Genomic DNA, 19,821 nt, shown 5'->3' on the forward strand with positions numbered 1-19,821 from the left:
CCGCTCTTTCCCGCCCCCTCCCGCTCCCGCTCCCCGGGTTGAAGCTGAGCTGGTGGCGGCTTCACTCGAAGGGAAGTCAGCGAAGGGACGACGGCGCTCGGTGGAGACATGTAAAGATGGCAGAGCTACAAATGTTGCTCGACGAGGAGATCCCGGCCGGCAAGAGAGCGCTCGTCGAGAGTTACGAGAACCTGACCCGAGTCGCGGACTACTGTGAAAACAATTATGTGCAGGTAAGCTAAAGCCGAGCTAACTCTTGCTGCCTTTTGTGGAGAAAAAAAAGCCGATGGTTGCCTGCCACCGGAAATGTCGATAAAGAAAGTGGCTGGCGGGCCCGAGTTAACGCGCTGTTCACGGAACGCCTCGTAATGAGCCGCGGTGGCGATATTTTGACGTGTTTACACGGAGGGTGTGTCTACTTTCCCCCTTTGAATAATACCACGCCGTGTCGGTTAAAAACTGCCGACGCGCGGAGGCCTGTTTTACAGCCGGTCAGTGAACGCGTCTCAGCTGTTAAACTTGCTTTTATTTCACGAAGAGGCCTTCCCAGAGAAATCGTATAATTCCATATTTACACGCCGTGCTGCCAGCACAACCCTTTATGGACGCCGTAATAGCCAAAGGAGCATTTTATAATCACCTCTTCTGAACCACAGAAATGTTTGTTGTGGTGGAGCGTTCAGTGGCAATAAGTAAACTCCAATGTCTCACTAGTGTTGATGTTGTTGCATGATCTCCAACCCATGAGCTCGTTTATGATGAGACACGTGCATGGTAATCTGTAGAATGAACTTTTTCATGGAGAGACAATTCATCCGCAGGCTTGAGGAATGTAAAGGCAGCTCAATAAAGCTTGCTGGTATTGATTTTTTTCTTCTCCCCTTTCTTATCTTGCAACAAACTTCTTGATAGCTTTCATCTCTGCTGGCTGCACATCTGTCCTTTTGTTTGACTTCATTTGCCATCCACTGTGTTGCTTGTAGGGTCATTTGGTGCAAGAGTGACACTGGGGGTTTGTTTAAAAAAAAAAAAATGTGACAGCTTTGTTGAGTGAGAAAGTAACAGCCACGGAGGGCGTGTCTTTTCCAGCTGCACTCCCCCCAGGATTCCCTGTAATTTAGTTTTCTTCGTAGGTCTACTTGCTGGACGATTTGGCAGCATGTAGGCACCACTGCGAGGAACATTTATGCCAATAATAGCTCCCGGAGAACAGCTTCCCATGGGCCAAAAGTGTCTTAAGGTCCGCTTTGACGTCTTTGCGGATAACCTGTCCTACGCTGTTTTATTTTGTTTTTGTTACAAAAAAATGATTTGCCCAAAATAATGTTTAAAAGTGATGTTGCAAAACCTCAACAGGTCGTATGTGAAAATTATTCCATCAGGAAATTTCTTTTTTGTTTTAATCCATTTATGAAAGATGGCTCAATTTTCTTGTATGAAATCCTCATCTCAGCCATTTCCCCGTTTTCTGAGTGGCTCTGCCTCGGTCAAATGATGTGAAAGGCTTAGATGACTAATGATATCCTCAGTGATGGTGAATTGGTCTGAAAGAAGTCCATGCATGTGAATATTCTTATTTATCTAGTGTAATTAATTCTCAGGGCATCGGATCAACTGCAACAGGACTGGTTTAGTTGTCTTTGAAGACAAACTTGCTATAATTTGCACATTATTTTCTTAACCTTGCTATAATAATCCAAAGAAAAAGATGCAGATGTGACCCCGAACACACTCATAGTCCCCACCCCATATTTTTCTTTTTCTTTTTTTAAATTTCTTGATTGCGAACAAACAGGAAAGGACAAAAGCAGGCGATTAACACGCGGTTGCGCTCGCTCAATTATTAGGACACTTCCTGAGGAAACACAAGTCGGGCGCCAAAGACAAAGAGTACGTCATTGCGGCGTCCTCCTAACGCTCGCTGTTTGTCGTCTTATTTGAGTTCTGTCAGCGTCACCCCAAGAATGTAGAAGAAGAGGAATAGGAGGAACGCACGCTGTTGCAAAGTGTTGCAGTGACAAGTCGCTTCAAGCTGAGGCGTGTCGGCGTGTGCGTGTCTTTGTGGACTTGAAATAGACCAACACAAGGATTTTATGGAAAGTGCACTTCACCTCACAAACTGAAGAGCTTAGCAACTTTTTTTAATTTTTATTTTTTTAAAGGCGTTGAATCTTAGTTTGAATGCGTCATGGCGATCACAAGATGAACTATGGTTGCAAAATTCCCGGAATTTTCACCGTTGCAAATTCTCCTTCTCCCAAAAAGTGAGCGCGAGTGGCATGGAATAGTTGAATTAGTATTTGAAGTGTCCTCTTGATCATGCCGTTGAACTTTGGACGACGCCTGACAATACAGTGTTACGCTTCAAACAGGAAGTGGCCACTGAGCCGCAGGTTGCAACACAGAGAGACTCGAAGACTTACCCAAGACGGAAAGCCAGACTTCCTTGGGAATTTTTAGGGTTCAAACACCTTTTGTGAATTTTTCCATTGAGTTCTTTCTTGTCGAACAACAAACTGCGCGCGCGCGTGTCTTGCTTCCATCCAATTCCAAAGTCATTCGGCAAAGGTTAATAAGTTTGAGGCAAGGCCGAGTTCTCCTTTTGTGACACACCGACGGAGTTTTTAATTGCGCGGCGGCAATCTTTTGAGGTCACGGGGCCCTTCTGGCCGCCATCTGCCTTCATGTTGTTTCTTCATCCAGGTGTACGTCTTCCGCTCGCTCATGTCGCTTTCGTTGTCGAATATTTTTCACACATTTCTTCCCAAGGTCTCTTAACAAGAGAAAAAGATTTGTTATCTTGTTATAGCGACCGACCCCGGATAAGCGGCGGATAATGGATGGATGGATGGATCTTTGTTTTATTTGTTGTGTCCATCCATGCGATGCGGCGAGGCAAAAGGCCTCGCTGCGAATGCGCATGCGCGTTGTAATCGCGCGTCATTGGTGTGCCTAATGAGCTTCCGGATTTCAGACGGTTACATCAATCCGAGATCAACAGCTGTCCGGCCGAGATTACGGTCGTCAGCAATCAGCGGTGGCGCGTTCGGCCTCCGAGCCTTTTCCTGAACATATTCCCTTTGTGTCAACATTTGGCGAGTTTAAAATGACGCCTTCTAGTCGGGAATGTTTCTTTTCTTGCGACGGTAGTGCCCGGCACCCCAGCAGTAGAACAACTTAAGCTGGATTCCAGACATTCCTGAGCTTTCCTTGTCGTCGGGCGGGCGAGTGTGTGAACGTGGGCTTGCGTTGCTGCGGCGTCAGACGTTGCAACATGTCCGCATGCGTTTGAATTGACTGGCCTCAGCTCACACAAGTGTGGAGACAAAAAGTTTCTATCCGCCGTCTGAGTGATGTCACCGCGTCAGGAGGTCCGGTTCCTCTTTCTGCCCCGGCATCTGGGTGGAGATTCTTGGACAGCTTGGGTCTCATGAGAGGAAGTCTAAACTTTTCCTCCTCTCTGCCGGAGATTCTGCGCACACTACAAACTTAACTTCTTGTGGTATCGTCGGATTGTCTCCCTGCCCGCCTCAGCTCCCAGCGACGGCGTACGCATACACGCCTCGATTCTTTTTGCTTTTCAATCCAGATGAGGCGGCGACAGCAGCGGTGTCTTTGTCTATCCTGAAACAAAATGAAAGTGCAAAACTCGACTTTGCAAGCATTCAATTCAGCGGCTCCAGATGTTTGCGCAAGTGAACAACATGTTTGCTTGGCGTGACGATTAAGCGGCCAGCCACCCTTTGACGCGTGAACAAGCCGACGGGCAACGAGGGCGGGAAGCGCAGACGCTCAAAATCCAGACTTGATTTTTTTTTTATCTTCATTTTGGCCCGTCTTTGGTTTTCTCCTTTGTCTTATTTTACATGTGGGATTATTTTGGAGCAACATATTTGAGGACAGCCAATGACAAGTGTCGCTGTCTACTGTGCGACTGAGAAGGCGTTGACCCATTTGAGAAGTGGAGCTGGAAGAGAATAAACATTGTCTGAGCGGAAATGTAGGCCAGCACTTGTGCACCGACGAGTGGGATTTAGCAGTCGTGTGCTTGCGCCGCCTCAATTTGCTTTTTGCTCTTTAAAAAAAAACGGAACTGTCGTACAGTTAAGCTGTTTGAGTGTTGTGCAAATTCTTCACTTCCAAACCGCCGCTTTTGCAAACGCACTGAGCAGCGACCCATCAACGGGCGTGCACGATGAACGAGCATGTCGCACGCGTTCACCGCCTTGCTCCCGTATCGTCTCGACACGAATGGCCACGTGGGCCTTTCTTCACGCTTTTACAAGTCACGGTCGCGCTAACACCGGCAAGCCCCAGCGCAGTCGCACGGCCCTCCTGGTTTTTTTTTTTGCTTTGGTGGCTTTAAAGAACACGTGTTTGTCTTCTCCGTGACTCGCTGTTTTTGTGCTCAGGCCAAAGTCTTGTCAAATCAAAAAAGATTTCTTTGGGCCAAGGAAGGAAGGGGCGGAGCTTCGTTTTATCCGGCCGTAGCCTTGTCCAATAGGAGAAAAAAGTGCTTTGGGGCATTTGGAGTCAATGAAACCTTTTTGAAAAATTTCCAAGTCAGCAGAGGAACTCTGTATCGAATTTGGCCACCCCTGCTCAAGTCATTTCTCTGTGTGAACGATGACATTTCATCCTAGCAATCCCGACCGGGATCTCATTTGAATTCATGGTTTGTTCTCCGCAGGCCCAGGACAAGCGGAAAGCTCTGGAGGAGACCAAAGCCTACACCACGCAATCCCTGGCCAGCGTGGCCTACCAGATCAATGCCTTAGCCAACAACGTGCTGCAGCTGCTGGACATCCAGGCCTCGCAGCTGCGGCGCATGGAATCCTCCATCAACCACATCTCTCAGGTCCGAAAAACACACGCATTGACCATCCATGTGCGCCCACCGTCGCCACTTCTGCTTTCACTTGTTGAATTGTTATTTTGAATCGCGGCGCCACGTCTTCACTCTTTGCTCATACGAACAGAGCGCACAACTCTGCTCCTCAGTCTCGTCTCGCTGCATCTGCGCCTGTGCGTTTCAGTGCCGCCTGACATGTCGAAGCGCAACATGCTGCTGCACCCAATTGCGGCTTCCTAAAACGACCCCTTTAAAAATTCAAAAGATGCTTCACAATTGAACAGGGTTCGCTTTATCGTTTCATCAGGGCGAAGCTCGCGCTTGCGCTTGCGCCCGCGCTCGCGCCGGCCGTGTGTTGTGTTGGAATGACCGCGCCGCCGTGTCTTCAGAGACACTCAATCACACCACCCGATGTTTGCAAACACGCCACCGCGCATTAGTGCAACTTTGATGCTCGCTCGCAATCGCGGAGGCGGCTGAACTGAACCTGCTCGATGTAAGGCTGTCAAAGTTACTTAGGCGAGCCAGTCCTCTCACGCTCGAGGGCGTTCCTTGAAACAGCGCAGCACCACCCGAGGTCAAGCAAATTAATCCCAGTGGAGAAGAAGTTGGACGCGCGCGCCCTCTCGGCAGGCTAATCCATCCGAGTTTGAGCGTTTAATCCTCCGCCAAAGGTGTGCGGCACTTTAGTTAAAGCAGCTCCCTATTGATTTCGCCGACGAAAAAGGTTGCGACGTGGGGCAAAGCCAATCAACGTTGGGGGGGAAAGGAAAGTTTTCTCAGTGATTGATGATGACAAATTGAGCCAAATGCAGAAGGGCGGCTGTGCGCACTTTGTGCTCGCTCCACCCACTGCTGTTGGAGTCCGACTTTGAGCTGTAATTGAGTCCCTCGAGCTCGAAGGTGTCGCTCAGACCTCTCGGAACCTTCTCCTTTTCTGCAGCAGTGATGCCGCAGAAGGCATTGAAGGGCGCAAACGAAAAGCCCCGCCAGTCGAATTTTCACTGTGACTTATTTGCTGTGATCGAGCCGTGCGTATAGTGCCAGGAATTGTTGCGCGATACGTCAAAAAGTCAGTTTTTCATCCGAGTGGAGGCAAAAAAAAGAAATTGGACGTGAGCAAGAGTGCGATGGAAGGAGAACGCTTGTGAGTGAGTAAAGCAAAGACCGAAAAGAAAGAAGAAAAAAAAAGCACATTTATTTGCTCTTATCTCGGTGAATAGTTTTGAAGCCAACACCAAGGTCATGGGACTTTGTTGTTACCATGGCAACATTCTGGGTCAGGCTGGGAAACTAAATGAAGCACGGTTAAAGATTGGTTCAATCGTTATCAGCATTTTAGCCCAAAAAAAAAAAACCCAAAATATTCAAGGGAACGTAGAGAAATGTTTTGGTTCAATGCCCCGCTCTCCACTTTCACAAGCTGCAAAGGTGGAGGGCGAGGCTAAGCGGGCTGATGGTTCCGACAATGATTTGACAGAGCAGCTGTGTTGGTTTGTACAGTAGTAGTTGTTATTATTTGGAATAATTGGAGTCTTTTTCTGGCTTCTTTTGTGTTTGTGTCGCAGTCTGTTGGGAGCCGCTTTTACTTCCGTTTAAATCGTAAACGTCAGCTTTACAGAGTCTGAGTCATTGTGGAAGACGTCGAAGGCATCTTCATGTATTTGGGCTTGTTTTGTCTGCTGCGCGCTCTCAGAAAAATCCCCTCTGAGAACAAACATGAGCCGTGAGCCATTTGTGCGCGTGCGCGTCTCGTGACAGCCGGAGCAAGCGAGTCTGTCGCTGGATGTTGAGGAAAACGCACAAGATGAATGAAAAGTAAACGTCGTCGACTGGCCGCCTTCGCCGTGATCGACAAAACGGAGGTTTTGCTCATTCTGTCCTTGTATTCCCGTCCGACATGTTTGTTCGCTTCTTGGTTGGGCTTTTGTCTGCTCGAAAGAAATAAGAGCCTGTGCCACATTTTGTTCCGTAACAATCTGGCTCTGTGTTCTTGGATAGCGGATCACGCGTGTGCTATTCCAAAAGAAACCTCATTTACAGTCGGCCGCTCCCGTGAAACGGTGGCACAGAGCGTGTCATCCGCAGCGACCGGGATGGAGTGAAACCAAATCGGTCCCATTGCTAAGGTAGTTCGTCTCCGGTCCAGAGATGCGCTTTTAGATCAAGCGTGTTAAGTGCGTCACTCTCGGCGCTGCTCGTCACATGGTGTTCGGTAACCCTCAAGTTTGTCATGATGTCATCCGCAGACGGTGGACATCCACAAAGAGAAAGTGGCCCGACGGGAGATCGGCATCCTGACCACCAACAAGAACACGGCGCGCACCCACAAGATCATCGCGCCGGCCAACGTGGAGCGCCCGGTGCGCTACATCAGGAAGCCCATCGACTACGCCGTGCTGGACGACGTCGGACACGGAGTCAAGGTGAGAGCGCCTCAAAATCAAACAAAAGCTGCTGCTTCCAGTCACACAAAATTGACTTTGGTGCCTGAAAATGTCCACAACAACCCGCATACGGTTTAGGTAGGACTCGGGTTACATGCTCGAGAGGTTGGAGATGAAGAAAAAAAAAAAGAGAGAGAGAGATGACATCATCCTGCTATCCGTGTGCAAACGTCTTTTGGGGGGGAAATGACACTCAAATTCCGTTTTGGGTTTCTCTCTGAAAACTTTTTTCCCCTCTTTTCTTTAATTTGATTTCAAGTCGAGTAAAGTGATGGCATTTTCACTTCCCGGCTGCTATTTAGCCCGACTGTGGAGGTCAGTGGGTCGTGTTGCCATCATACCCGAATGGCTCCAGGCTCTTTTCCCGCTTGCCATCAGTCGGACAATCAATGCAGCTGACATATCAATTGGGTCGGTGGTGCTGAAACGTCTTCAAAAACTCAGTCCTAAGTTGTTACTTGGAACTTGGTCAAAGGATGTTCCCATGAAATAAATGTATGCGGCGGCGGCGGTTGGCGGTTTCCTACATATCAGATTTGGAGGCAGCTCCCTCTCGTTGGAAAAGGCGCTTTGCCAACCTCACGACGGCTCCCAATGAGACCAGGCTGAATTACTTTTTTCGGACAGCATTCAGTGGGCCGCCCCCATGCAAATTTAGCAGCGCCGTGAGTGACATCGACTCTCTGAGCCAACGTCGGTCATCGCCACGGTCGCCTTGTGAGGTGACATGGTGAATGCGCGTTTGTGGCGACGCTCGGTCTAAACGCTAACAGAAACCGAGACCCTCCTCGGGTGTGTGCCGCAAAAGGCGGCAGGGAATGTTGCATTATTGATGGCCGACTGGACCGTGCGCCCGTCCTGCGTCATGGACACGCTCTGATGTTGCTCTGTGACATTTACTGAAGCATTGGACGGCGAACGCTTCTCGATGCGAGCGCACGTGGGCGCGGTGCCCAAGGTCGCGCGCTCTATGCTCAATATTTACTCAGTCCTTTCTCGCTGGCTTTGTCCTACTTTGACTTCCATTGTGGCCGTTTTGACATGCCCTCTTTCTGTCTCTCTCCTGTTTTCTGCCACTTGCCCACACTAAGTGGATGAAAGCCAAGGTAAGTCGTCGTCTTCGGCTGTCACGTGACCCGTTTTGCTGTCATGCGTTTTCACATGGAAAATACGACCCCACGTGACAAGTCTTGTCATGTCGTGCTTGTCTTTGCCATTCGTCAACCTCTCGATGACAACATGTGACCCCCCCAGTTCTCCTTTTGACCTCACATCCCTTCAATGTGTCACGTAGTGTCTTGTTGTCGTCCTTAGATGCCAAGTAGTTGTCCCCCCCCCCCCCCCATCTCCACAGACACTGCACACAATTGTGTACAACACAACCACGATGGCATGCAGTACCTCCGCCAAGGCGAAACAAACGAGTTTCATTCCCTCAGCATACCACACGTCTTCAAATATTGGCAAAGGTGGTTGATGCGAGTACTAATGAAAACGACATGCAGTGTGAAAAGCAACTAAACCAATTTACTCCTGAAAGTCCACATATCGTATTTATTAAATGCTGAAAAAAAAACAACCTCCAAAATGTCTTTTTATATTACATTTGTTCAAGTGCAACGATACTTTGTTGAGTTTAGTTATCATTCATGAATTTTGATTTCTTGCTCAATAAAAACAAAGGCGAAAACATGACGAAACACAACTTCCTTGGCGGAGGTAATACTGACTTGCTTCTTTGGACACGCTCGTTTCATCAGAAGCCTCGTTGAAAACGACCCTCAGGTTTGTAAGCTTGAAACGACGTGCTTGCTGCGAGCTGAAGACTTTGCATGAAAAGCACCAGTAGCCGGCTCTGAACACGTCCTTTTTTTTTTTTTTCTTTTTTTTTTTCTGTCATCCTCCCAACCACAGCAGCACGGAAACAATCAGTCAATCCGAGCGGGAACACTATCGCGGACCAACCCGCCGACGCAGAAACCACCGAGCCCGCCCATGTCGGGGCGCGGCACGCTCGGGTAAGACTCCGTTAGTCACCGTGGACCACACAACAGAATCCCGTCATCCGACCAAGCGTCCTTGCTTCCATCTTTCATAACGTTTGCAGCGGCTGCATGAAACGCTCGCATTCACGACACTCCCCTGAACACATCGCTTGCAGCTTTAGATGGCGTCAGCCTCCACCGCTGAATTCCGTTCTCTCGCTCTCTTCTTTTTTTTTTCTGCAGGCGCAACGCTTCCTACAAAACGTTGGAGCCGGTGAAACCCCCAACGGTGCCCAACGACTACATGACCAGCCCGGCCCGCCTGGGCAACCAGCATGGAGTGCAGCACAGCCCCGGACGCACGGCCTCGGTCAATCAGAGGCAGCGTACGCACAGGTTCGCTAGAAACTTTCTTCCGCTTTCTGAAACCAGCTAGCCTCAAAAAGACGGTTTCAGAGAAATGTGGCTGAATGCGGAAGACAAACTTTGGATCAATCACTCGCCCCATAGTGCATGAACAAGCAATTTAGAGTCTTAATTGACTTGTGAAAGAGACACGAGAATGAGACGCAAAGTTCACAGGAAGCCTAGCTTTGAACCGTGAACCTCGGAACTGTGGAGCAGAGACGCGAGCCACGAACCCGCCGCGCTGCGAGAGTGCTGCTCACACACCTCCGCAGAGAGACAAACATTTGAAGGGAGAGCTCATTAGCGAAGGAACGTGGCAGGCTTGGATGCTCGTTAATATATTATTCTTGTGCGTTTTTATGTTTCTTTTGCTCTTTTTGCAACAAATGAGAAGCTCGTAAACGGGCTGGCCTTAAAAAAAGAGGGTTGGCATTTTTATTGTGCAGCCTGCAGGGGGCAAATCGTCCCCCCCCCTCCCCCCTTTGCTGTTTGCCCCACAAGCGCCCCGGGGCTCTGCTGACATGGATCAGGAGGGGGGGGGGGGTAAGGAAATGGGAGAGGGCGAGCGGGGGCCTGGTTTACTGGGATGGAAGGTGCTTGAAGGGTTTCGGGGGCATGTTAGTTGACAGGGAGGTGGGAGGGGGTCAGTTCAAAGCGGGAGGAAGGCAGACCCACCTCGGGGTCAAACTTGATGTGCAAACGCACAAGTGACGCTTTCATGTCCTCTGTTTCCATGGATTGAAATAATACACAAAATTCATGTTTTCATGGAATGCACTTTTTTTTTTTTAATGGAATTTTCTATTTCAAACTCGGACAGCAGGCAGATTTTTATTTGTATCTGCTTTTGCATTGGTTGGGCGTAACCACCAGATCCTCCCCAAAATACAGAAAAAAGTGGAAGTGACTCCCAGTTCAGTCACTTGAGTGTGTGTGTGTGTGTGTGTGTCAGTGGCAGCAGCGGGGGTAGCAGCAGCCGGGAGAACAGCGGCAGCAGCGGCATCGGCATTCCCATCGCAGTGCCGACACCGTCCATTCCCAACTCTGGATCAGGTGAGCTTTTATTGACTTTTTAAAAAAACAAAAAAAAAACATCATCCATATATTGCAGTTGTTAGTTAATGTGCGTTCTTTTGACGCCTCACCTTCAGTCAGTCACTGAGCACATATTGGCACTATTGTCCAATTAGTCAAACATGAGAGTTTGAGAAGGTGGGCGAAAGCCCGAGTACACGCAAAGGTCGTATCTTAATCCAATCGTCAATACTGCGAGAAAGATGCTCAAAATTGGAAAATATCATGGAAGAGGTCACATTTCAGGCTGCCTATTTTTTAGCTTGCGACAAAGCCATGTGTTTGAAATGTCAACGCCGTGATTATGCCAAGCAACACACGCGCACTTAATATGATGTGCGATCACGAAGTGTTGCATAAAGCCCGTTTACGCCGGCACTGGGGATTATGCAGAGCGCCATTGTGTTGCGAGAGCCGCGCGTTGTGGATGTTGTCGTCCGTGCCAAGCTGCGTGAAAGCAGCGCAGCGTCGCACGTTGGAGATTTCATCACATTCCTGCAGAGACCCTTTGAGAGTTTGTGCGGCAGCTTGTTGGCCTCGCCGGCGCGGGAGGCGTTGCCATGGCGACAGTCCATCACAAAGCAGGCAAAAAAAAAGGAATTGAGGCCCGGAGCCGCAGTTACTGCTATCCCAAGTAGCGGATTGTGTTCAGTTGAATTCAAGAAAATGCTCTTGGATTAGCATTCCTTTTTGTAAAATCTCAACATAAAAACATAAATGAGAAGTGTAATTAAGTCAAAAGTAACACACACAACACAATTGATTTTCAGTGGGCGTGTCCTAGTGAGTGACATCAGCAGTTGCAGTCACATGGTTAGCTGGCGTTGCTAGGTGTGGTCAAATTGTCGTCAAGGTTGCTTTGCAAAACTTGTGAACAGGCCAAGCGTAGAAGAAGCGCATCATCGAAGAAGAACAGCAAAGTGCAAGCAGCTTTTGTGCGCAAGACGCTGCGGTACACTTGAATACGCGCTCACAAGTCGCAACACAAGCCAACTTTAGAAAGTTTCTTGCTGCCTCACATATTTAAAACGCTTTCCACAGTAGCATTCATGACTTCCCCCCCGGGCGCGCCTCCTCCTCTTCCTCCAGCTGGGCTCGGTCCACCAGCGCCACCAGCGCCACCACCTCCCCCTCCCCTCGGTGAGACCCTCGAGCGTCCTGGTCGTCACGCATGGCTCGGGGTATCGCCGGGCCAGCCGGATGGAGCCCGACCACCGAATCACATGACTCAATCGTGGCGGTGGCGGTTGACTCGACTTTCTGTCTGTTGGCTAACGAACGCGTCACTCAATTTTTCTTTCATTGTCTTTGAGAATGCTTCAAATGACAAGGAATATTTTATTGAATTATTTTTAGACTTGTCTTTTTATTGGTGTTGGCTAGAACTGAATTGCAAATGGTCACGCTGGACATTTATTTTTTCTCGGGAAATGTCATTTAAGCGCCTCCTCTACTTGCTTTCGATTGGTCGTGTCTGATTCTAATCAGATTGTCAACTGTTTTGGGTGTCTGTCTCTGCCTTTGCTTCTTTCACCTTCCCGCTTGCTTCCCGGGAATCACCCCGCCCCCCCATCCCCCCCGCCAGCGGTGGCTCCCGGTCCCGGCCTGGGCCCCGCCCCGATGTCGCAGTTCGGCACCATCTCGCGACAGATTTCGCGGCACAACCCCGCCAACTCGTCGGTGTCCATGGTGTCGGCTACCGGCACCTACCGGCGGGCGCCGTCCGTCACCTCGCAGTTCTCCTTGCAACAGCAGCAGCAGCAACTTCTACAACAGCAGCCTCACCTAAACGGAGGCACGCCCGCTTACAACCACAACTCAAGTAAGCCCCGCCCCTCTCACAGTTAGGCAGTGATGAACTTTAGCGACAAATAGTTACTCGAATTATGACTTGAGTCTTGAGCTCGTACAAATTGGTGCAGTAAAAAGATGACATTGTTTTGACGGGCAAGTATTTTGTACGCCGCCTCGTGCCTTACTGAATTCCCACGCAGAACAATTTAGGTCGGGCCATTATCCCCCCCCCAAAAAAAAAAAAAAACAAAGATCAACACCAAGATATCATTGACATTTTTTACGCAAACTCCTCAAAACTTGCACTCTTGCGTGGCTTGGGTCCTTTTGCATTTCTTTACCACTTTGGGTGACTGATGTTCTTTCTTTTTCATTTCTGTCTCTTTTTCATTCTCTTTTTGTTTTTGTCCACGTGCGTGCCGCCCTTCAGTGTGCGTGGCCCCCCCTCCTCCTCCCCCCATGCCCCAGCTGACGCCACAGATCCCCCTGACTGGCTTTGTGGCCAGGATGCAGGAGAGCAGTAAGTGTGAAGCCCATTATTGATTACAACCCCCCCTGCCCATCACCATCATCATCATCATCATCATCATCGTCTGTGTTCCCTGCTCCCAGCATGCATTGCTCTCTCTGGCCACTGTCACAAGTCTCATGAAGTTTCACTCCAGAACTGTTTGCAACTTTGTGACTAACTTAACCAAACGGTTCGGTCCACGGTCACGCTCATAATTTATTGACTGCAACACTGTTCTCCTATTTCAGGCGTGGGCAAACTACGGTCCGGGCGCCACATGCGGCCCGTTAAACGTTTTAATCCGGCCCGCCGAACTTGAAAAAAACTTAATTGAATAAATCTTGTTCATGTTTTATTTTCTAAATACTGTGGTGTGGTGTGACATATTTTGTTGTAATGCTTTTGTTCATTTTTATTTAAAATTGAATGTATTTTTTCCTCTCATGAGGTGAGTTGACCAAAACACTCCATGCATCTGGTCCTGGTCCGGCCCCTCTGTCAAATTTTAGAACCCATTGTGGCCCACCAATCAAAAAGTTTGCCCACTCCTGTCCTATGTCCTCATTGCCATCAAAGATTTTTTTTCTTTAGTCTAAACACTGGTCAGCAAAAAGGTAAGGGTTTTTTTTTTTTACCAAGGCAAGATAGTTTCTAAATTCTCTGGATTTGTGAATACACAAAGTTAAAATAAAGTTATTATTGCTAAAATTTTTAACTTTTCGAGCACAATATAAAATCTTGGTAAGACTTATTCAGTTGAATGACGTAGAAAATGTTACCAACTATTGCCCTTGCATGGTAGCTGCATGATTAGTTGTCATGTCCCGCTTACAAACTTTTGTTTCTTTGTCCTCAACTTTGCATGTGTTAATTGTGCATGTGGGTCGTCGTGCTGCTGACCTCAAAGACCCCCCGTGTCACTGACGCCGTGTTGTTCGCCCTCCAGTCTCCGACACCCCGACTCCGCCCCCGCCGCCGCCCCCGGATGACATGGCCATGTTCGACGAGTCCCCCCCACCGCCGCCCCCTCCCCCGGTGGACTACGAGGAAGAGGACGCCTCGGTGGTGCACTACAACGACCCCTATGCCGACGGAGACCCTCATTGGGCGCCGAAGAACTACATCGAGAAAGGTAGGTGCACCGCTTTTTGTGCAATCAAACGCCAAAATGCTCAAGCCGACCATTTCATTTTGCCTAATGAACGTCTGCTAGCTTAATGCTCGCATGTAATGTGAAGCGCCACGCACCAGGTCACAAAAACTACCATCGGTGCTGCAGGCGTTCTAAACTTGAAACCGCTGCGACGTCGCCAAACCGGGAGCAGCCGTAGGCAACATGTGAAACTCGCAAAAGTATTTGCAACCTCTGCAAAATGATGCGGCTCGGAAAATGGATGCAGATTTTGAAGTCGATTGAGGGAGCGAAAGTGCGCTGAAATGAGTTTGCGCCTCTCCTCGCCAGTGGTGGCCATCTACGACTACAGCAAGGACAAAGACGACGAGCTGTCCTTCATGGAGGGCGCCATCATCTACGTGGTCAAGAAGAACGACGACGGCTGGTACGAGGGCGTCAGCGGCGCCGTCACCGGCCTCTTCCCCGGAAACTACGTGGAAAGTATCATACACTATGCTGACTGAACCGGGACGCCAACATGACAATTTGCAAACAAAAAACTATTTAGTCTTCAGTCAACCCGCGTTTATTGCGGGACGATTTCCAAAGCCGCCCGCGGTAGAGCGCACCATAACACACACACACAGCAACACAAACAAACAACATACAACAATACTCACAGGCCGCAAGCATAAAAAGCAGTTGCTCAAAAGTCCGCGAATGGATGGTTTGCACAAACGATGAACTGCAATATAGCGGCCGGCGTTCACTTTCTGGGTGGGTGGACAAGCGACAGCAACAGTTGAGGAGATGCAAATCTGGCAGACTGCTTCAAAGAGAAGTTTCAGCAATGATTATTTTTGTTTTTGTCCCCGAGTCCCGGCATTCTCTCTGCTGTAAATTGAGTTCATGTCCGACTCAACACTTCCTCCCTGAGAGACGAGAAAAAAAAATAAGCATGCCAACCTTTGCAATATTACCTTCAGTTTATTATTGTCTTTTTTGTTTTCCTGTTGAATCACTGAACTGAAACAGATGTCAGGGCCCCTTGGTGTGTTCATGCATTAGTTGAAGCATATTATAAAAAAAAAAATCCTCAAATGCAATTGCGACGGTCATGCTGCATGTATGACGACAAATGAGAATTAGAAGAGTTGCTAAGCAGAATATGTACATGAAATTGGAAAAGGAAAGAGGACGATGACGCCACCACATTTTAATGGCAGCCTTTTTTTTTTGTGTGCGTGTATTTTACTAAATACACGAATGCGATGAAATAGGATATCGAGCATAACCGGGTCAATACATGAAATGATAGTTTGGGTCTTTGAATAGACGCGTTCCGTTCACAACGGGTGCCGTCGGGAGACTTCCGTTTGTCAACTCCCAGTTGCCTTGAACGCGTCTTCAGCGAACATCGCCTTCGGTTTTAATACGCATGCCGTTTGCACAGCAGCATGTCGTCTTTTCGCCGTTTCGGTCGGGGTCATTTTCCCAGTCAGTTGCATTCAGCTGTTTTCTGCTGCTCGATGCTCTACAGAATTGGCAAAAAAAAAAAAAAAAACACATCCCGTAACTCATCCTTACACGTCTTCCTGTTTGTTTGGACCAATCAGAGACAAGTCAAAAGATTCATCAGAACTTGTTCAAGTGCACTCCGATTTGCAAAAAGAAGTCCAACCGGGTGGATGGCCACTCCAAAAGCTAACAACTGATTCCGACCATGTAAACAAACATTACTTGATCAACTTAATGTTAATGGACTAAAAGTTAAAAATTTTAAAAAATGTCAAATGACCTCTTGAAAGCGAAATCAACGTTTGAGTCCTCCAAATTTTCATTCAGGTGTTTGCTCCGAGTTCTCAGATCAGATGTTTTCTTTCATATTTGCTTCTTTAGGCAACCAAAAAGAAAATCTGGCTCTTCGTCAACTCTGCCCTTCATTTGTATATAAAATGTTGATTTAAAAAAAAAAATACAAAATATGTACAGCCTTTTATAATAAACAGTTCTATGTACAACAAGCACATGTGATGATTCATGAACACGCACATGCGCACACACGGGATGTTTTGCAATAAAAAAAATTAATAAATAACTAAAAGTGTTTATTGAGCAGTGGTTGCAGATGTTAAGGCAATGATTGTTACACTCGGACAGTTGTCACCCCTCGGTAAGATTTCAAGTGGAGAAGGAATGACAACACAGTACTCACACTTGCGTTTACAGTACAGTACGTAGCGACATACTTTGCTCAGTGCTTCACTGATTCCATGCACGGCGTTTAAATAACCAACACAATCCCCACAAATGAAAACTTTCAAGTATGGGCACAGAAAATACTCAGTTGCGGTCACAAAATAAGTATAATGTGAGCACCAAACCTATTGTGGCCACGTGTACATGCGTGGGGCTTTGCACACTCGCCAGTTCGTTAGGTATCTCGTTAATAGAGGCGTCCTTAAAATGTGACTCGCGTATTTACGTCACTGGATATGAAGGTACCTAATAAACTGCCATACAGAGTGCGTGGCTTTCAAACGCGATGCGACTCGCTCTTCGTGTCGAGGTAGAAAGAGGCGTCATTGATGGCGATTCTCGTGTTCGGGGTTAAAGCGGGGTCACGCTCGCTGACCCCGTTACTTGTTCCTGGCGAGCACCGTGTGAGTCAGCGCAATGAGGGCGTCCCTCTCGGCCGACGGTCGCAGCCTGCTGACGTGTCGGATGGCTTCCTGGCAGTAACGGCGCGCCAGGAAGTTGGTCTGCTGCACGCCGTCGCTCTGCTCACACAAAATGGACATGTCAGATTCATCAATTTAGCAAACAAACACGTTTTATGTTAATCTAAATAGTTTTTTGGACTATAATAGGATTCCCGTAAATAAAGAGACAGATAAATGAATTGAATGCTTGAATGAAGCAATGAAAAATTTGTGGCACATTTGTGTTACCTGGACGACGTACTGCCAGGCTCGGTCGACGTCCCCTTTGGAGTTGAAGCGTCTCATGATCATGACGTGCAGCTCCGGAAACTGACAAATTGAAAGATGGAGTTTTTTTGTTTTTTCCCTCGAGTAAACAAGCTCAAACGGGTTGTGTTATGCAAAGAAGCTGACCTGCTGACAAGCAAACAAAACGGGACCCGTGGCCAAGCCCAACTTGAGATCAGCAGCTGACGGTTTGCCCAGCTGGCTGGCGCCCGCCGTGAAGTCCAGCACGTCATCCACCAGCTACACGCAAACACACAAATGTCATTAGAGCTGACTACTTTGCGATTTCCTGGAACTATGATGCGCCTCTTGACGTCACAAGTATTTCATTCAGGTTTTTTTGAAAAACACTTGAGTATACAATATCTCCATTTGCTGGTAGTTTAAGAATTAAAAAAAAAAAAGTTGACCGGCATTGATGTGAGACACCTGAAAGGCGATGCCGACATTCCTTCCGTACTGGTAAGCAATTTCGTGAACGTCAGGGTCCGCATTGACCAAAATGGACACCTGTGGCGAGAGAAGATTAAAAGAAGAATGAAAAGGTGGCAGCGGATGAGAGCGGGCGGGGCGCCATGTTCATGTGAGTCGTGCGGACAGAACGTACATACTGCTTTGCAACTGTTGGCGATGAGGCTGGCTGTCTTCTTGAAGGTTTTGTCCAAGTAGTGCTTGAAGCGCTCGCTCTCGTTCTCTTTGGAGCCCAGCTGCATGAATTCGCCTGTGCCAAACAAAAAATACATTTCAACCACCATTTTCTGTACAATGAATAGAATACAAATGGACATTTGTGCCTTTTAGTAGTTCAAAGTCAACTTTTACCAAGCATTTATTATTATTACCTCTGACGAGGTCCTCAATGACCTGCGCCAACACTTTGACCACGGTGATGTTGCCGATGCGAGCCAGGGCCATGGAGGCAGCAGACAGAATGAAGTCTCCCGCTAAAATGGCCTGCAGGGACAACAGACTGTCAAAAAACACGGCACGAGATCGACGGCGATCAGAGCGAGCGCAAGTTCCCGCGTACCTTCCTTTCACCCCACAGGTCGTTGATCGTCCTCTTTCCCCGCCGCTTGTCCGAGCCGTCGATGACGTCGTCGTGCACCAGGCTGGCCGTGTGGATCATCTCTGAGATCATGGCCACGGCGCGCTGGCCGGGGAGTAAGTCTCTGGACGACGCAACGGTCGACAACATGTCACAAACTACTCACGCCAACCGAACGTTTAATCTTTTTCATTTTTACCCTGCTCGGTTGCTGTGGATGTTGAGGGCGCGCGCCATCAGGATGACGATCATTGGCCGAATAGCTTTGCCCTTCCCATCAAAGTAGTAATCACACAAAGACTTGAGCTCTTCTTTGGAGACAAACAACTCCTGGCACAAGATGGAAAAGGTGCATGTGAGTGAACAGAGGTACCTAATCAAGTGGCCTAAACGCGTTTGCGTCATTTACTTTTTTGATGTCGTCGTATAAACTCGTCAAGTCTTTCTGAGCGAGCGTGAACGGGTCTTTGGGTTTTGCATCGCTATGAATCTTGCGACAGGAACATGCTGGATACTTGTGTCTGCACGGGCAAAAACATTATATTACATTCAAATATAATTCAGAAAATAAAATTGCATCAGATTCATGAGTGTCACCTGGTGAGAGATAACGTTGTGGACGTTGACCTCTGAAGGATCTTCTGGTTTAATTGTGATTAAGTAGAAACAAAAACAATTGTCAACAGGAAGTTCCGTAAATGCATATCTAAATTGATTTGAGGTTACTTTGTGGTCTAGAATGGCAAGCAAACACCCAGTCATGAAAAAGAAAAAAAATAGTTTTTCTGGAGGGGGGGGGGCAATCAACAATTATGTGGTTATTACAGTTGTTACAGTGTCGCAAATAAAGTATAAAATATCCCATAAAATACTCAAAACAAATACGATGTTTTCAATTATTTATTAATAAAAAAAATAATAATTGCAACGTCAGCATGCATCCGCAACGACACCTATGTACCTTCTGTCGAGGTCAAGCATCCCGCAGTCAAATAGTGAACAATAAAATAATTTTTAAAACCGTGCAAAAGAAAATAAGTCATTTTGAATTTATTACTTTGGCATGTGTCAGATGTAAAACGTTTTACACGTAATGTCAATGAATGGATGAATGAAGGTAGTGTCAAGAACAGCTTGACCACGTTTATTTTTTTTTTTAAATATATAAAAAGGAAATTGTTTCTATTGGAGCCCATAAATGTTACTTTGCAAACTGGTCTGTGATGCGCGCACTCAGACCACTGACAGCCGCATTCCACGCTAAGTAACCAGATGACCTTGCCTCCTTTCCTTCCTTCCTTCCTTGTTCCCCTCCCGGTCTGACAGCGACGCCCACTGCGACACACTTACCTCGCCAGCCCGCCACGAGTTCCAGGGCGTCTGCTCAGCCTGGAGACTGGAGAAGTGCCACTGGGCTTCTCGTAAACTCGCAGCGGCGCGACCGACGGTCCACCTCTGGCATCGCCGCCACAGTGGGCCCGCCATGTTTTCTGTGGCTCGTGCGGCGGGAAGGGGAGGGCCGGCCGCGTGCGACTCGGAAGCGGAAGTTAGCAACGGACGTTCGTGATTTACGTAACAACTTAAAAAAAGATTGGCCT

The 19,821-nt window shown here is 48.0% G+C and overlaps 2 protein-coding genes across 7 annotated transcripts; one reads left to right on the forward strand and one right to left on the reverse strand.

Moving 5' to 3' along the window:
• The first annotated feature begins 3 nt into the window (after positions 1-3).
• abi1a (abl interactor 1a) lies at positions 4-16,209 on the forward strand. 6 transcript variants are annotated; one of them, XM_088282786.1, is made up of 12 exons: positions 4-233; positions 4,691-4,858; positions 7,102-7,278; positions 8,391-8,405; positions 9,214-9,317; positions 9,528-9,680; positions 10,645-10,745; positions 11,808-11,906; positions 12,352-12,588; positions 12,991-13,080; positions 14,018-14,203; positions 14,534-16,209. In XM_088282786.1, the coding sequence occupies exons 1-12, from the start codon at positions 117-119 to the stop codon at positions 14,707-14,709; spliced, it is 1,623 nt and encodes a 540-aa protein (XP_088138912.1). In that variant the 5' UTR covers positions 4-116; the 3' UTR covers positions 14,710-16,209. The 6 variants fall into 6 exon arrangements, with proteins under 6 accessions (XP_088138912.1, XP_088138906.1, XP_088138909.1 ...); XM_088282780.1 differs by lacking the exon at positions 11,808-11,906; XM_088282783.1 differs by lacking the exons at positions 11,808-11,906; positions 12,991-13,080.
• Positions 16,210-16,278: 69 nt separating this feature from the next.
• On the reverse strand, positions 16,279-19,754 carry pdss1 (prenyl (decaprenyl) diphosphate synthase, subunit 1). Its single transcript, XM_088282790.1, has 11 exons — positions 19,574-19,754; positions 18,821-18,864; positions 18,633-18,744; positions 18,423-18,553; positions 18,206-18,347; positions 18,018-18,129; positions 17,787-17,896; positions 17,605-17,685; positions 17,302-17,415; positions 17,137-17,217; positions 16,279-16,965 (listed from the first exon to the last, which is right to left on the reverse strand). The coding sequence occupies exons 1-11, from the start codon at positions 19,706-19,708 to the stop codon at positions 16,825-16,827; spliced, it is 1,203 nt and encodes a 400-aa protein (XP_088138916.1). The 5' UTR covers positions 19,709-19,754; the 3' UTR covers positions 16,279-16,824.
• Between the last annotated feature and the right edge of the window lie 67 nt (positions 19,755-19,821).

This window comes from Idiotropiscis lumnitzeri, chromosome 19 (genome assembly GCF_059441095.1).
Source record: "Idiotropiscis lumnitzeri isolate Australia: NSW breed Sydney's pygmy pipehorse chromosome 19, RoL_Ilum_1.0, whole genome shotgun sequence".
Classification (NCBI taxonomy): domain Eukaryota; kingdom Metazoa; phylum Chordata; class Actinopteri; order Syngnathiformes; family Syngnathidae; genus Idiotropiscis; species Idiotropiscis lumnitzeri.